Raw genomic sequence first — 26737 nt, 5'->3', positions numbered from 1 at the left:
CAGATCCAATAAAGGGTTGACATCCAAAATATATAAAGAGCTCATGCACCTCAACAAACAAAAAGCAAATAATCCAATTAAAAAATGGGCAGAGGAGCTGAACTGACAGTTCACCAAAGAAGAAATTCAGATGGCAAACAGATACATGAAAAGATGCTCCACATCACTAGTCATCAGAGAAATGCAAATTAAAACCACAATGAGAAACAACCTCACACCAGTAAGGATTGCTACCATCCAAAAGACAAACAACAACAAATGTTGGCGAGGTTGTGGAGAAAGGGGAACCCTCCTAACACTGCTGGTGGGAATGTAAATTAGTTCAACAATTGTGGAAAGCAGTATGGAGGTTCCTCAAAAAGCTCAAAATAGACATACCATTCAACCCAGGAGCTCCACTTCTAGGAATTTACCCTAAGAATGCAGTAGCGCAGTTTGAAAAAGACACATGCACCCCTATGTTTATCGCAGCACTATTTACAATAGCCAAGAAATGGAAGCAACCTAAATGTCCATCAGTAGATTAATGGATAAAGAAGATGTGGTACATATACACAATGGAATATTATTCAGCCATAAGAAGAAAACAAATCCTACCATTTGCAACAACATGGATGGAGCTAGAGGGTATTATGCTCAGTGAAATAAGTCAGGTGGAGAAAGATAAGTATCAAATTATTTTACTCATATATGGAGTATAAGAATAAAGAAAAACTGAAGAAACAAAACAGCAGCAGAATCACAGAACCCAAGAATGGACTAAGAGTTACCAAAGGGAAAGGGACTGGGGAGGATGGGTGGGAAGGGAGGGATAAGGGGGGGAAAGAAAGGGGGTATTACAATTTGCATGTATAATTAGCATGTGGGGGGGCATGGGGAGGGCTGTGCAACACAGGGAAGACAAGTAGTGATTCTACACTGATGGATAGTGACTGTAATTGGGTGTGTGGGGGTACTTGGTGAAGGGGGGAGCCTAGTAAACATAATGTTCCTTATGTAATTGTAGATTAATGATAACAAAAATAAAATAAAATAAAGCAGTTTAAGATCTTGCTTACTGTACTCAACAAATTATTCACCCAAATCAAACAAAATTTGAGATTTCCAAATTTCTCCCCAGTCAGCAGGTATTTTGGAACTCATCAGCAAAAACTAAGGAGCATTAGACCAATGTTTAAGAGATCTGAGTTTCAGCCTATCACATTACCTAGCAAGTCACCCCTTAAAGGCTGAAATGGAGAAAGAGGCAGCAAAGGAAAAGTTAGGTAAAATCAGAGCACTGATAAACAACCAAAGTAAGAGTAAATCTGCTTCTGTTTCTGAGTGATAACTACTGAGAGCAAAATACACTAACATGAGGAACCTAGCAAAAGCTAGCTTTCAAAATTGGCATTTGCCTGAGAGAATTTATTTTGATTTGCAGTAAAGCCCAACAGAGCGCCTAGTAAAAATCTGAATGCCACACAACACTGAGAAACTTCTCAAGTCTTGTCTATATGTTCACATTGTTCTATACTTCAGATTTTCCTATTCAATTTGGAACAGATCATTTTGTTATGTTTCCTTAAGACAATCTGAAAACAACCAAGGGGCAAATATTTAATAGTGTTCAATACTTTTTATAATATGTAATTGAGACTTCTACACTCACTCCCAAAATACCACATTAAAGAAAACTTAGGAAATTAAGGGGACTCAGAGAGAATGAAAATGAGATAGTCTGAAAATGCTGTTTTCCTTCAGGCAAAAATAACAGCTTTCAAAAAGCTGATATTGATTCCAAAAAGCTGACTGATTCCATACATTATAAGTTTTATATTTTCTATACATTTCTCTCTTTATAAAAAGAACTATTTTTCAAAAAACATGATCATTTAAAAGTCATCTTCACAAAACCATAGTAAATAATTTAAAATAAACTTTGAATACAGTACTGCATACATCTGCTGTATGACCAAGCATATTTATATAACAGGAGACTATATTTCTATCACCCACAAATGAAATAAAGGTGAAATTACAGACTGAGTTATTTAACAAATGTTTACATTTGTTTTTAAGATGTGTTCATAACTGAAACATTAATGCTTTTGTTGAAGGTTTTCTCCTCTCCCAGCAATCCTGACTTCAGCTCACAAAGGGAGCTTCTGCCAATACTTCTGCTCCTTTGAAGATACTGAGTGAGCTTCCATCCCTCTCCTTATTTGCTCCTCCCAGGGGTCAGAACCTGACACTCACTGAACACTATACCAGTGGTGAGTATGAGTCAGAGGTGTAATATACAAAATCCATTTTCCCTTGCCATCTGTGATCAAATGCAGAAGACACTGTACCCCTTTCACCATACTCTGTACTTGTTATTCCACTATAGGCACCTGTGGGCAGGAAACCATTCCCTCTCTTCTAGTCTGACAGTTGTGTTGTGACAAGATTGTGATGAAATAGCTGGTTAGTTACATTGACTTGGAAATTGTACTACAGATGCAGCTCTTTTCAAAGGTAGAATTCAAGTTCTAAATTCAGAGGTGAGGGAATGTGATAAGAATATTAATTTTCACAAGGCTAGCCAGGTTTGGTGGGGTTTTGGTTACCAGTCCATCCAGAAATAAAGTCAGTGATCCAGATCTCATTTGTTGGTGAACTTTCTACATTCTTTACTATCAACAAAACTTCTAAGTTTAAAAAAATCAGTGAAAGTATGTTCTAAAATCCTTTTGCACTTGTGCTTATTTTTACTTATTTACTTCCAGATTGTCTAATGCTGGTAAATAGCATAACTTCACATTCAATTCCCATTCTGAGGAAAGGGAAGGTATTAAGTACTAGTACTTAAAAATACTCTTTCTGAAGATAATGAAGCCTAGAAAGATTCACAGCTGGATTTTGGCCTATAATTTTTTCTGTCCATATTAGCTATTCATATTAATCTGATTTAATCACTTTACTATGGAATATTTGCAAATAGTTTGTATACCTTAAAAGAATTTATTTCTTCAAATATCTAACAATACATTTCTAGTCCAATACTTAATCTGCAAAGTCATCTTTCCCTATTCTTCCAGCAATTAGGTATTTGAGGCAAGCCTGTAGTCCATGAAGCTGGCTAAGAAAGTGAACTTAGTTTTTGACTGGGAATCAAACCATTATCTACTATTTGGATATACTAAGAAAATAATTGCAAGTAACTCTAACATAAACGTTTTTCTTGAAAAATAAACTCAGATTTCTGGCTAGGAAACACTGACAAGTAATTCATTTCACCACATGTCCAAATGGTTTAAGCTATGAACCAGCACTGCAAAATGTTGTAAGACAAGTCCCAAACAGTAAGACAAGAAGCCAAGTGGCATATTAAGAAAAAATTTTTAAACCACAATGTGATTTATCAAAACCTTTCCAATTTATAATCAGCTGGGAATAAGTTTTAACAAATCTGGGAAGAACAAATGAGAGAGAAAAAGAATGGTAGCCATTGGGAGGGAAGGGAAATGACTCTAAATATGTCAATGGGAAGAGAAACTTGAGAAAAACAAACTTTTATCATAGTTTTTCCAAGCATCAGTCTTTATTTAAATGCAACTGGATTCAAGTTATTTTTGAGTACTTAAGTCCACTTTTTACATTTTCCTTTCTTCCTTTGCGCTCTAAGCTCTCAGCTGTTAATTCTTACTGCTACAATTATACCTGTGATTAACAGCTGCACTACTCCACTACAAAAGGAATGTGTCAACTAAGAAACAGAAGGAAAAAAACCTAAAAATGTAGTAATACCATACACACCGTGATGTCAATAGATTTTGAGAACCTAACAAGAATAAAGCGTATTAAATCCTGCCCATGAACTCTATGACATGACATTGATTTTGACGACTCAGACATCTTTTCTGCATGTTTTTTGGCTACATGTATGAGATATTTGAATTTATCGTGTAAATGCCTTCTGAATAGGTGATATATCTATACGTTTAAAGTATTTTAAAGTATGATACATTTCTCTCACAATTCCTTCATACAGTAAGTATTATCAAGGAAAGATGAACTTCTTTATAACCAACCCATCTCCAAATTCAAGAATTATTTAGTTCAGTGATTTATAGCAAAAGAACTTTTGATTTGTTTCATTAGAAGGAATTCATCTTTAAGTTCATTTTCAAAATGGAGGGACATAAGAAAGTAAATGTACCTTCTCAAGCAAGTTTTTTCTATTCTCAAGTCCACATTAAAACCATAACATGAAAACGTTAGGTGGACACAAATGAATTATAAAGCCACCTTTCTAATACCAATGCAGCTCACTACATAGTCCATAAAGACCAAGAAAATAATATCAAACTCAAATATCTTATCTTGATAAGGTTACTACATAGCATATATTTTGCTATTTACACAGCTTAATTTCCCATTCTTTTCACACCATTTTAATATATTCTACATCCTTATTCTACATCAAATAGATTTGATTTAATAAATTAGTAGTAATCATTTAAAAATGACCCAGAATTCAGAATCTCCTAAAAATCAATATCCAGGTTAAAACATTAGCAGTGTTCTTGCTCTACTGTTTATAGTTTCATCCTCAACATACTGTTTAAATAAGGATGTGCATTGGCATATTCTAGTAAAACATTTTACTTACACTAAACAGTGGGACACTGATAACAAATTCCACTAAGTTACAGTGCTCACATGCATCAACTGATGTGTTTCCAATCAGCTCATAGAAAGGAATACAAAACCAGATTTTTAAGAATGTTAATAGCAATATCAGACTTCTTTCTCCAGTCATGAAATGCTTATACAAAGGTATGAGTCAGCTAAAATATGCAAGTACCTTTAAAATAAAAGGGATTTAACTGAAAAAGAGAATAACTTGACTCATATGAATTAAACATTAAAGAAAAATCAAACAAATAATATGTTCATGACTCAAAGTCACATACTTTTTAAGTGTCTGCTTTGAAATAAATGAATAGCTAGCATTTTACTTAAGAAATTCCAAGTCTTTTTTAGTATTAAGAATTACTGAATAAATACAAAATTAAAAGGAAAAATATCATTTATTTAAACAAAACTTTTCCTTTACATGTGGATTAGATTTGGGGGATTTTTTTGTACCTTTGAAAATTCTTCAGGTTCCTTTATATCTAATGACCGTGTTGCAAATTCTAGTAGTTCTTCAGAGTTCTCCAGGGCGTTATTACATTGACTAAGCTGACTCTAGGAAAAAAAATAAATCACTAAAATAAAGTTTCCTACTGCCACCAGACACTATTCTAATGAACTTACATTTTTAAAGCAATAACTGGACAAAAAGTTTTAGAGAGCTACTGAAGCAAAGTAATCACTAGTCAAAGATTTAACAAATGTTAATTATCTTAATATACTGTACTTAACATCTGTCCATGATTTGTCCAAAATAGCTTAACTGCATACACATAATGATATAGTCATCATTTAAAAACACAAAAGAAAATAACACAATTATAAATAGCTGAAATCAAATTTCTCAAAGATTCTAAGCAATCATGGTAGTCAGAAAATTATCAACAATTTAAATTAAAATATTAAAATAATCCATCTATAACACCATATCAACAAAAAGGACAAAAATCACATGATCATTTCCACAGATGCAAAAAAAGCATTTAACAAAATTCAACATCCATTCATGATAAAAACTCTCAACAAAATGGGTATAGAGGGCAAGTACCTCAACATAATAAAGGCCATATATGACAAACCCACAGCCAACATCATACTTAGCAGTGAGAGGCTGAAAGCTTTTCCTTTAAGATCGGGAACAAGACAAGGATGCCCACTCTCCCCACTTTTATTCAACAGAGTACTGGAGGTGCTAGCCATGGCAATCAGACAACACAAAGAAATAAAAGGCATCCAGATTGGTCAGGAATAAGTTAAACTGTCATTGTTTGCAGATGACATGATATTGTACATTGTACATAAAAAATCCTAAAGGATCCACCACAAAACTACTAGAACTAATAACTGAATTCAGCAAAGTTGCTAGATACAAAATTAATACACAGAAATCTGCTGCATTCCTATATACTAATGATGAACTAGCAGAAAGATAAATCAGGAAAACAGTTCCATTTAAAACTGCATTAAAAAGAATAAAATGCCTTGGAATAAACCTCACCAAGGAGTGAAAGACCTATACTCTGAAAACTACAAGACACTTATGAGATAAATGAAAGAAGACACCAATAAATGGGAATATATCCCGTGCTCACGGACAGGAAGAATTAATATTGTCAAAATGGCCACTCTGCCTAAAGCAATCTACAGATTCAATGCAATCCCTATCAAAATACCAACAGCATTCTTCAATAAACTATAATAGTTCTAAACTTCATATGAAACCACAGAAGACACCAAATAGCCAAAGCAATCCTAAGAAGGAAGAATAAAGCTGGGGAGATTATGCTCCCCAACTTCAAGCTCTACTACAAAGCCACAGTAATCAAGGCAACTTGGCACTGGCACAATAATAGACCAGTAGATCAATGGAACAGGAGAGTCCACATATAAACCCAAGTATATATGGTCAATTAATATATGATGTAACGGAGCCATGGATTTATAATGGGGAAACAACAGCCTCTTCAACAACTGGTGTTGGCAAAACTGGATAGCTACATGTAAGAGAATGAAACTGAATTACTTTCTAACTCCATACACAAAAGTAAACTCAAAATGGATCAAAGACCTGAACATAAGTCATGTAACCATAAAACTCTTAGAAGAAAACATAGGCAAAAATCTCTTGAATATAAACATGAGCAACTTTTTCCTGAACACATCTCAGACAAGGGAAACAGAAGCAAAAAAGAACAAATGGGACTACATCAAGCTAAAAAGCTTCTGTACAACAAAGGACACCACCAGTAGAACAAAAAGGCATCCTACAGTATGGGAGAATATATTCATAAAAGACACATCTAACAAGGGGTTAACATACAAAATATATAAAGAACTCACACACTTCAACACCCAAAAAGCAAATAACCCAGTTAAAAAATGGGTAGAGGATATGAACAGACACTTCACCAAAGAAAAAATTCAGATGGCCAACAGGCACATGAAAAGATGCTCCACATCGCTAATTATCAGGAAAATGCAAATAAAAACCACAACGAGATATCACCTCATGCTAGTTAGGATGGCCAACATAGAAAAGACAAAGAACAACAAATGCTGGCAAAGATGCAGAGAAACTGGGGCTCTCCTACACTGTTTGTGGAAATGTAAATTAGTTCAGCCATTGTGGAAAGCACTATGAAGGTTCCTCAAAAAGCTAAAGATAGAAAGACCATTTGACCCAGGAATTCCACTCCTAGGAATTTACACAAAGAAAACAAGATCCTAGATTCGAAAAGACTTATGCACCCCTATGTTTATCGCAGCACTATTTACAATAGCCAAGATACAGAAGCAATCTAAGTGTCCAACAGTAGAAGAATGGATAAAGAACACATGGTACAAATAAACAATGGAATACTATGCAGGAATACTGAATAGTATTGCTGCAAAAATCCTACCATTTGCAGCAACATGGATGGAGCTAGAGGGTATTATGCTCCATGAAATTAGCCAGGTGGAGAAACACAAGTATCAGATGATTTCACTCATGTGTGAGTATAACAACAAAGCAAAACGGAAGGAACAAAACAGCAGCAGACTCACAGACTCCAAGAAGGGACTAGCAGTTACAAAAGAGGAGGGATGGGGAAGTTCAGTGGGGAGGGAGAGGGAAGGGGATTAAGGGACATTATGAGTAGCACACATAATGTAATGGGGTCATGGGGAAGACAGTATAGCACAGAGAAGACAAGCAGTGACTCTGGCATCTTACTATGCTGATGGACAGTGACTGCAATGGGGTGTGTGGGGGTGAACTCGATAAGATGGGTGAATGTAGTAACCAAAATGTTGCTCATGTGAAACCTTCATAAGATTGTATATCAATGGTACCTTAATAAAAATAGAAATAATAATAATAATAATAATCCATCTGTAGATAATATCCATCTGTAATAAAGATTAAATTTATTGATGATACGTAATTAAAGTTTATAAATCAAGCTACAGGTACATTCAGTTGAGCACATTCTTAGTACTTCCTTTACCACATTACTCAAGTAATACATGCTACTATCAATGCTAATTTAGTTTCCAAAAGTGAATTACAAATGCAAGTGCCTAGATTTCAAAAAGAATAAAGAGGAATAAAAATGGTAATTGTTATAGTGATGTTCTAAGTTCACCTAATACTATCTTTCTTATCCAGTTCTCTCTCTTTGTCATTTGCAGGGCTAAAACTAAGCCCAGTCATATTAAAATAGTGTTAGTGATACATTTAAACAAAAAAAGAGACTCATTTCTAATCTTTTAAATGTATCCAAGGTTCTTTAGCATTTTATTAATATTTATGTATTAATATTATTCCACATTCAAATCTACTTAATTTTCCCTTAAGATCAGCATAAAGATAAAGTACAGCTCATTTTATTGTTTTGTGATATGTTCTGTTTTACTTTGGAAAAGTTCAGCCCTATTTGGGGATTAAAATAGGTTTTCATGTGTTATTCTAAGAACCTAATCACAATTTCATAGAAATACAGCTCTTCCTATGAGTAAACCTCTTCTGAGTTCCAAAGAATTAACAAACCACCATTTTGTTAGGTAGAAAGATAGACAGGAGCAGCCAGGAAAGGGAAAGATAAGGTTCAGGGAAAAAACTGCCTAAACTCTGCCCAGGTAGGGGTCCCCATGTGAAGACAACAGAGCTTTGCAGGGAGGTAACTTCTTGCCTGTGGGGATCACACCAAACTGGTCCCAACCAGGTCCCAATGCAGGCACAATTCAACAAAACTAAGAACCACTCAAACCACACCTCATTGTAATCTCATTAAAATAAAATTGCCCCGATAAAGGCTTGACATCCAAAATATATAAAGAGCTCATGCACCTCAACAAACAAAAAGCAAATAATCCAATTAAAAAATGGGCAGAGGAGCTGAATAGACAGTTCTCCAAAGAAGAAATTCAGATGGCCAACAGATACATGAAAAGATGCTCCACATCACTAGTCATCAGAGAAATGCAAATTAAAACCACAATGAGATATCACCTCACACCAGTAAGGATGGCTACCATCCAAAAGACAAACAACAACAAATGTTGGCGAGGTTGTGGAGAAAGGGGAACCCTCCTAGACTGCTGGTGGAATATAAATTAGTTCAACCATTGTGGAAAGCAATATGGAGGTTCCTCAAAATGCTCAAAATAGACTTACCATTTGACTCAGGAATTCCACTTCTAGGAATTTACCCTAAGGATGCAGCAGCCCAGTTTGAAAAAGACAGATGCACCCCTATGTTTATCGCAGCACTATTTACAATAGCCAAGAAATGGAAGCAACCTAAGTGTCCATCAGTAGATGAATGGATAAAGAAGATGTGGTACATATACACAATGGAATATTATTCAGCCATAAGAAGAAAACAAATCCTACCATTTACAACAACATGGATGGAGCTAGAGGGTATTATGCTCAGTGAAATAAGCCAAGCAGAGAAAGACAAATACCAAATGATTTCACTCATCTGTGGAGTATAAGAACAAAAGAAAAACTGAAGGAACAAAACAGCAGCAGAATCACAGAACCCAAGAATGGACTAACAGTTACCAAAGGGAAAGAGACTGGGGAGAATGGGAGGGTAGGGAGGGATAAGGGTGGGGAAGAAGAAAGGGGGTATTATGATTAGCATGTATAATGTGGGGGGTGGGAGAAAGGGGAGGGCTTTGCAACACAGAGAAGACAAGTAGTGATTCTACAACATCTTACTATGCTGATGGACAGTGACTGTAATGGGGTTTGTAGGGGAGACTTGGAGTAGGGGAGAGCCTAGTAAACATAATGTTCTTCATGTAATTGTAGATTAATGATAACAAAATAAAATTTAAATAAATAAAAAATAAAATTGCAGTTTTGCCATGGGCTTTTCTGTGTGCATTTTCGGAAATGACATGCGCACCAAGAGGAATGGGTGTATAACTAGAACTATTAATCAACTGACCTCACCCTGTCAATCAAAGAAGTTTCTCCCCGCTAGGTTGCAATAAATAGTTCAGATTCTCCCCTAAAAGTTTGGGGTCTTTGTCTACCTTAACTCTGGCCTGCTCCTCCCTTGGAGTGTATTCGAATAAAACTTTCATTCTGCTTTGCTACTATGTCTCTGCCTTTCAATTCTTTGTTACTGCAGGGACAAGAACCGAGGAGAACAAAATCAACCTGTAATAATTTGAAATAACTTATTTATGGAAGAGCTTTATGAAAGGTTCAAGCAAAATCACTCAGAACAAAATGGTAGGCATAAACGGTCTATTTACCACTAGGGCAGACTAAGTCAGTGTAGTATTAAAGTAAAAAATACCAAGAAGAATAAAGAATACATATCAAGGAATTATGAAAGTGAAAGAACACAATCTGAGGTCAAAGTTTTCCAATTCTTTTTCTAAGCAAACGCTATGTATTTGCTTTGAAATTAAGAGAGAAAGCAAAAACAGGTGTGGGAGGTGGGGGATGGGGATATAATGATACAAAGGAATACAACTTAAAGAGCACTAAGTTACCAGTTATTCAGAGTTACTAAAATACTTAGTGAAAACAACACACTATAACCTGAGTTTGTGAACCCAAAGAATAGAGATGCTCTACTGTCTCCAACTAAAGAAGGAAATGGCATCAGCAGCCCATTTGTAATTCTTTTTAATATTTGGTTTTTATACTATTCCAAGAGAGCTGTATGGTTTGAATTACCATGAGGCTGATGTCACCATAGCTTTTCCTTTGAATCACATCCTCAAGAATGAAGTTGCATTCACCAAACCTGTCTCAATAACTCACAATCATATTTTACAACCCTACTGCCCCCTCAATACCTCTTGATCTCCCCTAGATCACCATTCAAAAAAAAAAAAATCACCAAAACTTTTGTAGCATTGAGAAGGAGAGGCAAGTATTAAGAATTACAAAGGATTATATCGTGTAAGATAAAAAGAGAGAACAAAACAGAATAGAATCACTAAAAATATAAAGATCTGAAGTGATGCTATAGGAAGAGATGGTGCTAATATCCTTGCAGTCACCACTCCTATACTGTATTCAGAGCTGTTTCTCCCATTTTCTGCAACATTTTGAATTTCCTATTGATATTCAACAGTTAATGATGAATTTGATAGAATTCTTGAACAAAAAATCAGAGTAAAGTCATCCCATTTAAAAAGAGCCTGAGACTATATTCATAAACAATTCACCTGATAAGGGGTTAACATTCAAAATTTATAAAGAACTCATACACCTCAACACCAAAAAAACCCAAATAACCTGATTTAAAAAATAGGCAGAGAACCTGAACAGACATTTCTCCAAAGAAGAAATACAGATGACCAACAGGCACATGAAAAGATGCTCCACATCACTAATCATTAGGAAAATGCAAATCAGAACCACAATGAGATATCACCTCACATCAGTCAGAATGGCCATTATCCAAAAGACAAGAAATAATAAGTGTTGGAGAGGATGTGGAGAAAAGGGAGCCCTCCTACAATGTGGGAATGCAAATTGGTGCAGCTACTGTGGAGAACAGTATGGAGGTTCCTCAAAAAATCAAAAACAGAAATACCATTTGACCCAGTAATTCCACTCCTAGGAATTTACCCAAAGGAAACAAAAATACCTGATTTTAAAAGATATGTGCATCCCTATGTTTATCACGACATTATTTACAATAGCCAAGATATGGCAACCTAAGTGTCCATCAAAAAATGAATAGATAAAGAAGATGTGGCACATATATACAATGGAATATTATTCAGACAAAAAAGAAATCTGGCCATTTGCAACAACATGGATAGATCTAGAGGGTATTATGCTCAGTGAAATAAACCAGGCAGAAAAAGACAAATATCATATGATTTCTGTTATTTGTAGAATCTAAAAACAAAAGAAAATGAACAAAATAGCAACAGACACATAGACATTGAGAAGTGACCAGTGGTTACTGTGGGAGATAAGTTAGGATGGGAGGGTGGGAAGGGTGAGGGGGATAAAGAGGCACAAAAATTCTCAATCTTAATACAGTTGATCAGGGGATAGTAGTATAGCATGGAGAATATAGCCAATGACTGTGTAACATCCTTCTATGTTGACAGATAGAAACTGTACTACAGGGGGTGAAGATTTAATAATATGGTTAGCTGTGGAACCACTGTATCAACAATACTTCGATTAAAAAATTAAAAATAAAGCAACAAGGACTCCCTCTCAATACTGCCAAAAAATAAATAAATGAAAAGGGTCCAAATGCAGTTTTAATAGAAGACTTCCACGAATCAGATCAGATATATATATCATTATGTTCCTTATTGTTGTAATAAAGATTGTACCCAAAGTGGACAAAGTTCACCTGAGACTCTATGAGAAAAAGAGTTTAAGTAAATCTATATGACACAATCACATATTACTGGAAATTTAGTCAACAACTAGAAATATGAATTCAATGGTTTACAAGAGCAATAAATGCATCCTGTTCTAAGAGCACTGTAGAGTTTAAGAGTTCGTATGTACACACATTCATCCAGTTCTGTAGCTGTCAGAAAATAAGTTCTGATATAAAACACATCACAGTTCTGCTGTAAGTCTAAAGACATATTTTAAACCAAAAATCCACAATGGATAGAAAGTATCTAATTCTGAAAATCTCAAACATCTTGAGTTAAGTAAGGGTAACACTCCTAAAGATAAAAAACTACATGCCATGACATGAATGTTAGATCTCTCTCCAAATCAGCACTGACCTGGCTTCAAGATGATTCTGACTTCCAGACTTTTGAGCTTTGATTATTTTAGTAACTGAACTGCCTCTTGCCCAAAATACCCTCTCCTTCCTTTATTAAGAAGCAAGCCTTTCTTTCCTACCTCAAAGTGCTTCAAATCAGCTTCTAAGGAACTGTTTCTTAACTCAATTCCCATCATGATCCCTCTGCATTATGTGCAGCTGTATATTGTTTATATTATTTTAAAATCAGCTATATCATATACATTTTTGCTTACTATTATAAGTTTGATTATCTTTGGCAAAAAGATCTGATTTTCCTTTCTTCTGCATTTCTTGCAAATTATCCTCTTTTAGAAAGTGAAATCCATTATGGCAGGAGCTGTTTCGCTCACTATTATGTCCTCAAGATCCATCATAGCAGTAACTCAAATATTACTGAAAAAAATGCATGAAATCTACACACTGGCAATCAAATATTATCACTGACTTACTCCATAAGTTGTGCTAACAAGAGATATTCTACACTAGCTTCTCAAATATGAATATTGAACATTAATGTGTGTAAAATATTCAAGGTTTTTCAAAGTCCTTTACAGTTCTATCTTTACAGCAAGCATAACAAGACATAAAATTTTTAAAAATCCAATGACAATTATGATTTCAATTTCTAATAATGCTTTTCTAAAGTCATTATTGTAAGAGTTTTGTTATCCAACATACGTGAATTTTGAGAAGAGGGAGAAAGGGAGAATAAGGACCTAAGAGTTGCTAGTTTGTCAAATGCCATTAATTGACAGCTAGCAATATAACAGATACATGAATGAAATGAGACAAGTAGGAAGTTTTTTTCTAAACACAAATGCAAAGTTTCTACTCTAAAGAAGGATGTTAGCAACAGTTTAATTTTATCTAGTCAATTCCAAGTTTTAAAAAATGTCTATTGCCTACTTTTAGCTCCCCTATTAACAATGCCAGAAAAATAAACTGCATACACCATTAAGCAGAAAGGCAGTCCCAATAAAAAGTTGGTATCTGGAGCTTAAAGGTAAGAGAACAGGAAAATAAGAGCAACACTGGAACATCAGTCATCCCAGGAATGGGTAAAGGTGGCAGATGAAAATTGATAATGCCTGTTCAATATGTATGAGGTTTTTGACACTTGATGGGAAGAGGAAAGGTAGGAGAAAAAATATGACTCATGGCCACTTTGGTGGCAGATTTAATATGTAGTAGTATGGCCCAGACTGACAGAAATGTTGGCTAGATGACAGAAATGAAGATAAATGAAGATAATCAGAACTGTTCTGGCAGAGAAAAAATAGAGGGAGAAAGAGAGGTTGGAGATTAAGCAACTGAACACTTAAAAGGTTACCAAACTAGTGCTGTGAAGAATCTGAGTCCAAAACAGAACAGAAATCGACATAGGATGAGGTGTGGGTTAGATCCTCAGAAGATGCTGGGTTCTCCTTTCTTCTCCAATCTTGTTTTTTAAGTGAATGGATTTATTATTTAAATGTATGGATACGTTACGACTAAACTAATTATCTTTGAATGATTTAAGTATACAACCCCCACCTCCTAAATATAAACCACACATCTCAACCTGGGAATATGGAGAGACTGAAAGGGTGTATAGTGTGTATACAAGAGAGAAAGAGAACATTTGTATTCTTCCATAGTTTTCAGATTCTCAAAGATATTTATGACAAATAGATATTTGACAAAAATCTATGACAAAAACCAGATACATTTCTATACACCTACAATGAACAATCCAAGAATGAAATTAAGAAAACAATCCCACTTACAGCAACATGAAGAAAAAAAATGCTTAGGAGTAAACTTAACCAAGGAGGCAAAAGACCTACACAGTGAACACTCTAAAACATGGCTGAAAAAAATTAAGGACACAAATAAATGTAAGACACCCTATGATCATGGATGGGAAGGCTTAATATTGTTAAAATGTCCATACTCCCCAAAGCAATCTACAAATTCAATGTAATCCCTATCAAAATCTCAATCACATTTTTTACAGAAGTAGAAAAAAAATTCTAAAATTCATATGGATCTCAAGGGACCCTGAATTGACAAAACAAAGTTAAGAGACCTCACTCACACTTCCTGATTTTAAAACATACTATTACAAAGCCACAGTAATCAAAACTGTGTGGTATTGGCATAAAGACAGACATACAGACCAGTAAAACAGAGTAGAGACCCCAGAAATAAACCCTATGTACAAATGACCTTTGGCAGACTATCAAACCACACAATGGAGAAATTACAGAGTCTTCAACAAATGGTGCTAGGAAAACTGGATACCACATGCAAAAGGAATGAATTTGGACCTTTACCTGATATATACAAAAATTAACCTTAATGTATGAAGACCTAAACAAAAGCTATAAAACTATAAAACTCCTAGAAGAAAACATAGGGGAAAAGCTTTATGACACTGGAGTTGGCAATTTCTTAGATATGACACCAAAGGCTCAGACAAGAAAAGCAAAAATAAATGAAAAATTGGGCAAAAGACCTGAATAGACATTTCTCCAAGGAAGATATACAAATGGCCAAAAAGTATATGAAAAGATGCTCAATATCACTAACCATTAGAGAAATGCAAATCAAAACTACAATGAACTATCATCTCACGCCCATTAGGATAACCACACACAAAAAATAGAAAGTATGGGTGAAATGGGTAGAGGTGGCTAAAAGGTACCAACTTCCATTTCTGAAATAAGTAAGCCCTGGGGATGTAAGGTACAGCATGGTGACTATAGTTAATAATACTGTATTGTATATATGAACATTGCTAAGAGAGTAGATCTTAAAAGTTCTCATCACAGAAAAAAAAATTTGTCATGTGTGGTAATGGGTATCAACTAGATTTACTGTGATCATTTTTCAATATATATATAAATAGCAAATGATCACTCTGTACACCTGAAATTAATATAATGTTACATGTCAACTATATCTCAATTAAAAAACAATAAAATAATAGAAAATAGCAAGTGTTGGTGACTGGAAATTGAAACCCTTGTACTCTGCTGATGGGAATATAATATGGTGCAACAGCTATGGAAACTGGAAATTCCTCAAAAAACTAAAAGTTGAATTGCCATGTAAACCAGAAATCCCATTTCTAAGGATATATCCAGAAGAACTAAAAACAGGATCTCATAGAGATATTTGCACACTTTTATTCAATGCAGCATTATTCCCAATAGCAGAGGTGGAAGCAGCCCAAATATCCACGGACAGACAAATGCATTGAAACAGTGTGGTGTGTGTGTGTGGTATGTCTGTGTACATAACGGAATATTCAGCCACGAGAAAGAAGGAAATCATGGCACATGCTGCAAGATGGATGAATATTAAGGACATTATGCTGAGTGAAATAAGCCAGTCACAAAGGGACAAATACTGTATAGTTCCACCTGTAAGAGATATCTAGAATAGTTCAAAACCATGGAAATGGACAATATAATGGTGGTTGCCAGGTGGTGGGGAAGAGACAGATGCAGAGCTGTTGTTTCATGGGTACTGAGTTTCGGTTTTACAAGATGAGAAAGTTCTAGAGGTCTGTTACACAACAACATGAATAAAGTTAATACTACTCAACTATATATTTAAAAATGGCTATGAGAGTAAATCTTATTTTTTTATCATAATTCAGAAAAAACAAGACATTTATGACCAAAACAAAGAATCATCCTCTACAAGATATAAGTAGTTATACATAAAAATTCAGGAATTTTTGCTTTCAATAAATCAAACATTAATAGACTAAAATTACTCATATTTAAACAGTTGTATGATCTCACCTGTAACTCCTGTGACTTACGAGCTTGTTCCAGCTTGATACTATTAGTCATACTTTCTTTCACCTCATCCAATATAGAGTATAAACTATCAAATTCTTCATCTAACTCTGAAAGTATGTTAGAAGAATTTTCCTGTTTAATAAACAAAACAGTGATTTTACTGAGGAGCTGTCAAACATTTAAAAAGTTAAAGATACACTTGCTAGAGAATAGATTCACATTATAAACTATCTCAGCATAACATTATAAAAATAACAAAATTATAATATTTGACATAAGGCTTTAAAAACAGATAAATCCAAAAAAGCTGGCTACTAATGCTGACTGTATTATTTCAGGTAAGCTATGAGTTAAGCAGCCTTTTATGGGCTAGCCCATGCTCTTTTCATCTTTTATAATACTGTTTCTACAAGACAATGTGAAAGAGTGTTTCAAGGTTACCAACGTCGTCCAGACCTTCAGGCGCTAAGCGGACCCTAAGCTAGTGGTTCTCAACCTTTGGTGTGCTTCAGAATCACTGATAAAGCATTTTAATAAAGTATTCCAGAGATTTTGATTCTGCAACTCTGAGGAATAGTTTGGGCATACAGGAGTGGAGATGTATTTTGTAAATTTGCAAATCTCTCTCAGGTTGTCTAAAACAATGCATTTACATAAAATATATAGAACTTAAAAGATTAAACAATTCCTTGCTGGATTCTAAGTGATTTATCAACATCTCAATTTTAGTGCTAGAAGGAACCTCAGAAATCATCTACTAACTAGAATTTGTAGTCTACTCCTAAATTTTTAAAGTAAAACATGGGTAGGTGAGTTGCCCAAAGCCACACAGGTAGTTATTAGTGGCAGAATCAATATAGCATTTCAAGTTTCTTGACTTCCTGGAGTTCCTCATTGTCTCATTAAGCCAGATGCTGCTATTTCAACAAGGAAACTGTGAAAATGGGTTCTGTGAAATCCTTAGATAAGCAATATCCACACTTGCAACAATTACGAGATGAAAGAAATGAAAGCATTTTTCAACTTAGATGAATTATTCAATTGAGAAGCTTATTAGCACTGGTTAAGAGAATATGTACAACGGTGTGGGTGGGGGTTTCGGGGAAGACAGTGTAGCACAGAGAAGACAAGTAGTGACTCTGTGGCATCTTACTACACTTGATGGACAGTGACTTCAGTGGGATATGGGGGGACTTGATAATATGGGTGAATGTACTAACCACAATGTTTTTCATGTGAAACTTCATAAGAGTGTATATCAATGATACCTTAATAAAAATAAATTTAAAAATTAAATAAATTAAAATTAAAACTAAAAAAGAGAAAATGTACAATCTACTGTAATATCGGAATCCAAACTTTTGCTTATAATGTTCATAAAAACCATGTATCATCTCACTAGAATCTTACCAAGGTGGCATTAATCATTTTACTAGTTTTGTTACAGTGATAAGAACAAGCTGTGGAAGAAGAAATATGCAATCTGGAAGGCAGAAAACCTAACCCAAATCCCTCTTTAACCACTTAGTAACAGTGTGTGGCTTTGGATAAGCCACTTAAATTTCTGGACCTCAGTTTATTCACCAGTAAAAAGGAATGGGACTACTATTTTTCCCTCATTAACCAATTAGCACATTCTTACAATCTCTTACCCACTACTCCTCTTGCCCCCATCTACAATGACAGGGGTATAGCTTTTAATTCTCCATTTTCTGGATTCTAAGGTGGAGTTCTAAGAATTTGTCAATGAGAAAAATAATTTGAGCTAGCTCTCTTTTAAGGTTTATTCTTCCACATGTCCAATGTGAAGTGTCTCTTGTCCACAAATCAAGAGTTTTAGAACCACTAGCCCCATCTTTTAACAAAGTGGATTTGTGGATTCACCAAATTTTCCAATACAATTGTTTGAGAAACACAAAGTGGTAAAGTTCATCATCAACTAACTTGAACCACAGCAAATTCAGAAGAAAAGGAAATATAAAGACCAAAAGGTTAAACAGGCCAAGAACCAGGCAACTAGCTAGGTTAAAACAAACAAACAACGACAGGAAAGGATTTCCCTGTCTATAAGTATACCACAAATCTTCTATGTTTACTTCACAAAGAAATGACCCTTAAATTCATTAAGGCACCCTTAAATTCACGAGAAAGCATCACCAGATTATCTTAAGGTCTCTTCGATATTCAACATTTGATTATTTACAGTATGGATTATATGCCCAAACCCAGGACCATTTCCTTAACTATTTCTCTCTCTCCATTACCTTTTATGTTTTACTTTCACCTAGTACTGCAAGTACACCAATTGCAAGTACACCAATTCCTTCCACCATTTACTGCAAAGGAAATGTTTGGCTTCCCAGTACTTTTGAAACAATACAATTTGCTCTTAATTGAAATTAGAAAAGACAAACAAACTGGGAAGGGACAAAAAGTGAGCACTATATTTCCCAGTAACTACTATTTCAGAGTTTTCTTTTTCTCTTATTTGATCTGTCCATGGAGGATTCAAGAATAGAAAGGAAAATATTTATCTGCATTTAAAAACCCTGCTCTCTCCTCCATTAGTTTATAATCTAGAGTTGATGAATAATATGTATACTCCCGATTTGATCCAATAATCATTTGTTGTGATAAATTTGCACAAACTTTTTAAGAAAAGATTCATACCTGAACTCCTTTTAGTGTTTGATTTAGTGTATCAATGAAGTTCTGAATTTCATCATTTTTATTCGCCAGAGTTGAAATGATCCTTTGTAGAGCTTCCTAGGATTAAAAAAAATTAAACATATGATATTTTAATAATAGAGAACTATAAGCTTCATAACAAGTGTTCTCTAAAAAACCGATTGTAACAGTGTATTATATAATAAATAGCAACAATGTAAACCTTCTCATTGTTCAAAATTTCCAAAGGCCTGTAATTACAAAAGACGGGATATGTATTTGTACTGTGTTAAACCTCTTACTGCTAGTATACAACTTAATCACCATCACACCCTTCACAGTGAAGATGATCAATATTATTTAATATCAGTAGTAGTATTTTAGGTCATAAGGTGATAGCAAAGGAATAGAATCAAATCCTTAAACATTGCAAAAAAAAAATGGAAACTTCTATTACAGCATCAGGATATGAGGAATAAAAACAGAGACACCGAAAACTGACACTTATTTGTAAAAATAAAAAAACCTTTCAGAAATATGAAAGTGGGTAATTAATTTGCAGCTAAAATTATAACATTCATTGCAATATTTACAGATGCTACAGAACCCTAATAAGTAATTTTAGTAGCAAATACCTCAGACTTTTTTATATTGCTTCCTATTTAAATAAACATTTGGTTATTTAATTTTCTCATACTCTTTTGTTCAGTGCTATCCAATAAAATTTTCTGCTTTAATGAAAATGTCCTATATACATGCTGTTCAATAGGGTGATTACTACCACTAACCACACAAACCTAATGAACTCTTGCAATGTGGACAGAGCAACTGAGGAACTAAATATATTTTGTTTAATTTCAATTAACTTCATTTTTTATAGCCACATGTAGCAAGTGATGTCATATTGGGCAGTACAGATCTAGATGTTTAAGAAGTCTTCATGGGTAGTAATAGCAAAATCCAAAGAAGACACTTGTGTTCTCAGTAAAAATCAAATACAAGTAGTTTTACTTTGTAATCGTCTCCCAAGAACAAGTCTGGTTTCTGTAAGCACCTATAAGCATAAATATTTTAATAATTTCCTATAAGATTTTTTAAATTAAAGTATCATTGATATACAATCTTATGTTGGTTTCAAACATACAGCACAGTAGTTCAATAGTTACCCATATTATTAAATCCTCACACCCTCTAGTGCCATCACTATCTATCAGTGTAGTAAGATACTACAGAATCATTGACTGTATTCTCTGTGCTCTACTACCATCCCTGTGACCAACCTATATTGTGACTGCAAATTCTTGTGCCCCTTAATAACCTTCCCCCCACACTCCCCAACACCTCGCCCTTGGTAAACACTGGTTCCTTCTCAGTGTCTATGAGTCTACTGCCATTTTGTTGCTATAAGATTTTGTATGATAAAGGGTCTTCTCAAAATATAATCACATATTGATAAAATGCTATGCATAAAGAGTTCATGAAATATTCTGATAGAGGGAAAATATTCCATATAAATATTCATAAAGCACTACAGTAGTGAAAAATCAAAAATAATCACAGAAGTTCCCCACTTAATCCTCACAACAATCCCCAGAAAAAAGTAGGTATTATTATCATCATCCCTGGCGCTGCCTAGGGCTCTCCACTATATTCACTTACCTATACTATTTTTTCCCACCATCATCGCTGGTGTTATTTTAGTATAATAATACAATGAAGTTATGCTATGAAAGAGGCCAACACCAAGAGTTAGCTGTTTATCCTGACTGTTCCTCCCAGAAACAAGTGACCAGGATTTGAATAGAAGGACAACTAGAAGAATGGCAGAACAGAGCCAGGACTTGTGGGGAAGGGTGGGCACAGCTGCAGGGGGCAAGAGTGGCAGTACAGAAAAGTAAAAAACGAGGGCAGAAGACTTAAGAGTTTTCCAATTATTCTTCCAGGGTAAGATCTACACATATTTAAAAACAACACAATGGAACATAAAAACAGTTCTGCACAATCCTCAGCCTGTGTACAGAAAGCTTCAACTATGATAGGGCTTTTTCTGGTTAACGGACTACATCTGCCTCCCTTCTATCCCTGCTAATGGCAGGGTTATATCTTTACTGCACAGATGAGAAAATGGAGATTCAATCAGTTGCCCAAGGTGACACTGCTAGTAAAGGTTATGCTCAGTCTGTCTCCAAAGCCCATGATCCTTACTACCTTAGAATACTGTATCTAAAACTAACCTGTTTGCCCATGATGTAAAGTACCCACACCATAAATAACATATTCTCTTATAAATTTGGTTTGCTAAGACATTTCAAAGACATAAAAACTGCTGGAATCACAGCTTGAGCTCTGTCCCCTGCTGGACATATCTAGTAAACTTCAAGGCAAAGGTGACAGACAATATTCTATCAGAACAAGGATTGGAGAGTCCTCTGGAGGCAGTTTTATCCCATGAAAAAGAGAAGCCAGCCCAATGAATTTGACCCAATAACAAAATTTCAATCACCAGGATATTCATGAGTTAAATAAAAACTGAAGGAAATTGCACAAAAAAAAATCCCTGGTATTTTTAAATAGGCAGATCTAATTCACAGAAAAAAAATCTCCCTAGCACAAAACAGCTTTCCACTTTTACCTATTTTTTGTCTAAGTTTAGTGGCAAACGGTGTATTTGAAGAATTTTGCAGCAAAAACTCTGGAGATAGCTGAAGTATACTGTCCCAGCTAGGAAAGCTCTAAACTCCAAAGATTTTAATGAGAAACCTCCCTGCCTTCTTGAAGTGCCTGCTATTTACTGAGTGTAGTCAAAGACATCTAAATGCTCTTTTATTAGGTCTTCCAGCTATATCCTTTATACCTTTAAGAGTTATCCACCTACTAGAGTTACCGTAATAGAAAGTTAATAGGCTCTATTCCAAAAGTGGAGTTAGAGAGCAGAATACAGTATTTACCAACCAACATTCTCATTCTCCTTAAAGCAGGACCACTTAATAGAAACACAGTGAAAGCTAACAGTAGCCACATCAGAAAAGGAAAACTGGAGCAGATGAAGTTAATTTTAATATTTTACTTAGCCCAATCGATTCAAAATATTATTCCAACACATAATCAATATTTAATAATTACCGAGTTCCTTCCTGCCTTCTTTTCTTTTTGGTTCTAAGTGTTCAAAATCCAATGTGTATTTTACACTTTTAGCACATATCACTTCAAATTAACTCATTTCCAGGGCTGAATAACCACATATGATTAGAAGCTATCAATACTGGAGAACACAGCCTTACAGGCCAATACCAACCAAATAGTCCATATATTTCTAAGAGTAGGGATAGGGCAAAGACCCTATACTTATCTCCTTAATTTGCAATTAATAATAAACAACCTAAAAGCTTTCTGAACTTTTTTCTAGGGATAACAAAATGCCCATATGTGCCTATGTTATGTTAGCTTAATGAACTATAATAGCTGCATGTGGCTATAAGATAAAACATTACAACCAAGTTCCTTTAGCAAAGTTTCACTAATTTCTCAGTTTTTATGTATATAAATATTACCTCTAGAAATGGAAAGGTATTATATAATATCACCAAGTCTCAAAAAAAAATTGGTGCATAAGCAGCACTCTTTTGGGATCCCTACAATAACATAACAAAAGGAGCAATATAATCTCCTCTCCTGTCAAACTTACACTGCTCATTGTTTTTGGTTAGAAAAGACTTTCTGGGGATGACAAAGAGAACACATGTCCATAAAAAGGTTGGCATCTGATAAAACAGGACTGCACCTGAGGACAGATGACATGCAAGCTATGCAAACTCAAAGAATCATCAGGATAATGTTGTCTATTGTGCATGGTACTGTTCATACCTCCAAGACATAGTATACCCTTAGATTACAGTTACTTTTATCTTTAACGTTCCCCTTTTAATTCATTCAAAATTCTGCTATTACCAGAGAATGAAAAGTGAATTTTCTTAATTAATATTGGTCCAAGAAATACTATTAGCAATACTTCTAGAAAAATCCTACAATCTGTGTGTTAAAGCTTTTGGGGGAATGGTATTGTATATGAATTACCTCAGGCTTTAAAAATACTCTACTCCCCATAACCCTAGTGGGTTAGGAAAGAAAGGTTTTTAAAGGCTGATATAGCAGGTTTGGGAAACAACATCTCTTCTTTTGAAGAGAATGCTTTATGGATTCCATTTAGAATTTAACTCGGAGGTCTAGTAGACAGTCTATCTAGCATGATGGTCTATCATGGAACACCTAGATAAAGCCCACATCCTGAGAAAGGCAGCTTTACCTTACTACCAAAGTAACAAAGACCGAAGGCTGAGAATCTTAGGGGTGCTACTCGAGTCTCTAGGTGGGGAAAGTCTGCAAGCCTCTGCATAATATACATCACTGAGATGCTATAAGAATGGACAAGCCAGCTCTAAAGAGAACCTTACTATTTAAGGTCACCTATATTTTCACAGCTATGAAATGCAGTAGAAAACGTGGCTGCAGAAGAAGCAACCATCCAGATGAGTAAGAGCGAGAACTCAAAGCAATCTATGTGACCTTGGTAGCTAATGCAGATGAAGTGTTGCCTTGACCCTAAGCTTAGAAGAAAAAAGGGCAGTATCCTTACAGTTCCCCAAGGGCAGGCTGCTGACACATGCATGGGCTCCAGAAGCTCTGAAGACACTTGTCCTTTAAATCTGTTATTGTAGAGAGAGTGAGCAAATGCAAAAAAACTGTAATCAAGAGCTTCTTTCATTTAGTATTCTCCAATAGAGGAAGTTCATGGTGGGGGGAGGAGGAGCTGAAAAATTATGAAAGGGACCAGAGCTTCCACCATTCTGGCATAAGCACAGGGACTGGCTAGACCTAGGGTGGAAGTGACATGAAGATAGAAAGACATAGGGAATTTGGAGCCCAGCAAAACTGGGAAACAAATTACAAGTAACCAGAATATTTAAGACAATCCACCACCAGCACCAAAACTTGTAAAAACGAAATGTTAGGATTACACTTAACCCTAGCTAGTATAAATGACATGAGGCTAAAATTTTCCCTAGGTGGTAGGATTCAGACAAGAGGTATATAGACGGATAGTGTGCCTAATATAGGATGTATGCAAAGAGATGCTGGTTGAACAGGTACCAAATTCAGCAGAATTTTTTTTAAAGTGTTTCTAAATATGGCAGGTAATAAACCAGGGCAGGATATCTATACATTCTGTATTTAGAAACTTAGAGAAAAAGGCATCAAATAACTAAAAGATAACATAATGCACTGAATTTTTGACCCAATTCTAATACTCCAGAGCCTTCAAATTTAATCATAGTTTCTATAGTGGAGACAGAAGTACAGGTGACCCTTGAACAGCATGGGTTTCAATTGCACAGGTCCACTGAAATGCAGATTTTTTTCCAATCAATATATTGGACAATTTTTTGGAGATCTGCAACAATTTGAAAAGCCGTTTTCTTTTCTCTAGCTCACTTTACTGTAAGAATACAGTATATAATACACATGCCACACAAAATATGTGTTAATTGACTGTTTATATTATCCATTAGGCTTCCAGTCAATAGCAGACTATTAGGTAAGTTTGCAGGTCAAAGTTATATGTAGATTTTTGACTGTTGCGGGGAGTGTCATCACACCAGCCCCTGCTTTGTTCAAGAGTCAACTGTAATTGATAAAGAAATTGAGGAGGAAGTACAAAGTCAGAAGTCCAATGAATGTGATGTAGGCTGTGCATGAACAGAGCACCATTAGATACAGCACCCCTTCTCTCAGCTCCAACCATTTTAATCCAACTGCCGACCTGGATATCTCTCAAGCACTTCAAAACTCAACATGTCATAATGTCCCCCACTAAACCTGAGCCCTCCTCTAGTGTTCTACCTCTGCAAAAGGTACTACAGCTGCAAAACCAGAAGCCTAGGCCATCACCATTATGTCTTCTCCTCTCATTTGTGCTCTATATGCAGCCACCAGGTTCTGTAAGTTTACCTCCTAGACAGTTCTACAAACCACTACTACCATCTTTGTAAAAGTCAATATCATATCTCAACTTATACTCTTGCAAAACTTAATTGGCCTCTGATCCAATTTTGTCCCCAATAATCAGTGCTCTATACTGTAGCTAGAGTAATATGATAGCATCACTCTTCCTGCTCAGTAGTCTTCAATGGCTTCCCACTGGTCCTTGGGTAAGGCTGGAAACCTCTTAACATGACCTTATATAATCTTATGTAACACCCTGCATGATCTTCCCATTGCCTACCCGTCTGCTTCAATTCACACCAGATTTCCTCTTTCTTGCTGCATTCCAGCAGCAAAGCCTGCTGAGTTTCTCTGGGATGCCTTGCTTCCCACATGGGTGCCCTCACACTTACCAGCTCACATATACACAATGTATCATTAAAACAAGTTCCAAAAAAGTATGTACAGAATGAGCCAATTGTGACATATACTTGCCTCATTTATTATCAAAGCCTGATGATGAAGGAGAGTAAAGCAACTTCCATCTACTTTGAAGGATATCAACCCGAAAGAATGACCACAAGGATCTCAGATTTCGTCTCAGATCTCAAGTCTCACATTACCTTCCAACATTGATGGATAAAGTGATAGATAAACATAGATGGAGAAAGATAACATAAATTATCTGATGCTTATCTAGATAATATAATTGCATTTTACAAGACTTCAAGAGGCCATGACTAAAAGCTCTAAGGGACATGGGTCTGAAGATGTATGTTGACAAAGACCAATTCTGCTGGATCACTGTAAAATATATAGGACATATGTCTCCAGAATTAGTGTGCACAGGCAATCTCAGACATCATCCTGTGGTCATGAAACACAGTTACCAGGACCTCTGAAAAGCTACTGTATCAGGATTAAGCCTCTGAATTAGTTGACTATTGTATTAGGCTAAGATAACTACTACACTAACAAGAAAAAGGGTTTTATATACCCCAGCCAAACTGCAATCATCCTCATGAAATGGATCAAAGTAATCTGGAATATATAAGGCATGAGGTATGAGTTATCACCTCCCAAGGAGCATAACTTAAGAGTTATGTTTATAGTCACTATAAATCATGTAAAGTAAAAGCACAATCAATAGACTGAGCAAAAAAACAACACTGTTATACTCTTAAGTGCCAAGCACTATCTTAATCTCTTTGCATATGTTAATTTATTTAATCCTCTCAAGAACCCTATGAGGTAGCATTCTATTATTACCCTCATTTTTCAGTTTGGAAGCTGAGGTATAGAGAGCATAAATAGCTTGCCCAAAGCAAACTTATATGTGGCAGAACCAGGATTCAAATCAAGGCAAGCTGACTCCTGAGTGTATGC

General features: G+C 35.3%; 1 protein-coding gene across 4 annotated transcripts in view; it reads right to left on the bottom strand.

Moving 5' to 3' along the window:
- FSD1L (fibronectin type III and SPRY domain containing 1 like) overlaps positions 1 to 26737 on the bottom strand; it is a 100853-nt gene that overhangs the window by 67287 nt on the left and 6829 nt on the right. For all 4 annotated transcript variants that reach the window (XR_008996576.1, XM_036903293.2, XM_036903294.2 and 1 more), the window contains exons 2-4: positions 19376 to 19471; positions 16706 to 16837; positions 5116 to 5217 (exon numbers count right to left, since the gene is read on the bottom strand). Coding sequence is in view for 3 of the 4 variants with exons in the window: in XM_036903293.2 (XP_036759188.2) it covers positions 5116 to 5217; positions 16706 to 16837; positions 19376 to 19471 (330 nt within the window). In the remaining variant the exon portion in view is untranslated. The remainder of the gene's footprint in view (positions 1 to 5115; positions 5218 to 16705; positions 16838 to 19375; positions 19472 to 26737) is intronic.

This window comes from Manis pentadactyla, chromosome 3 (assembly GCF_030020395.1).
Source record: "Manis pentadactyla isolate mManPen7 chromosome 3, mManPen7.hap1, whole genome shotgun sequence".
Taxonomy (NCBI): Eukaryota; Metazoa; Chordata; class Mammalia; order Pholidota; family Manidae; genus Manis; species Manis pentadactyla.
The sequence above is the reverse complement of the archived record's forward strand: the minus strand, read 5'-3'. Positions and strand labels throughout refer to the sequence as shown.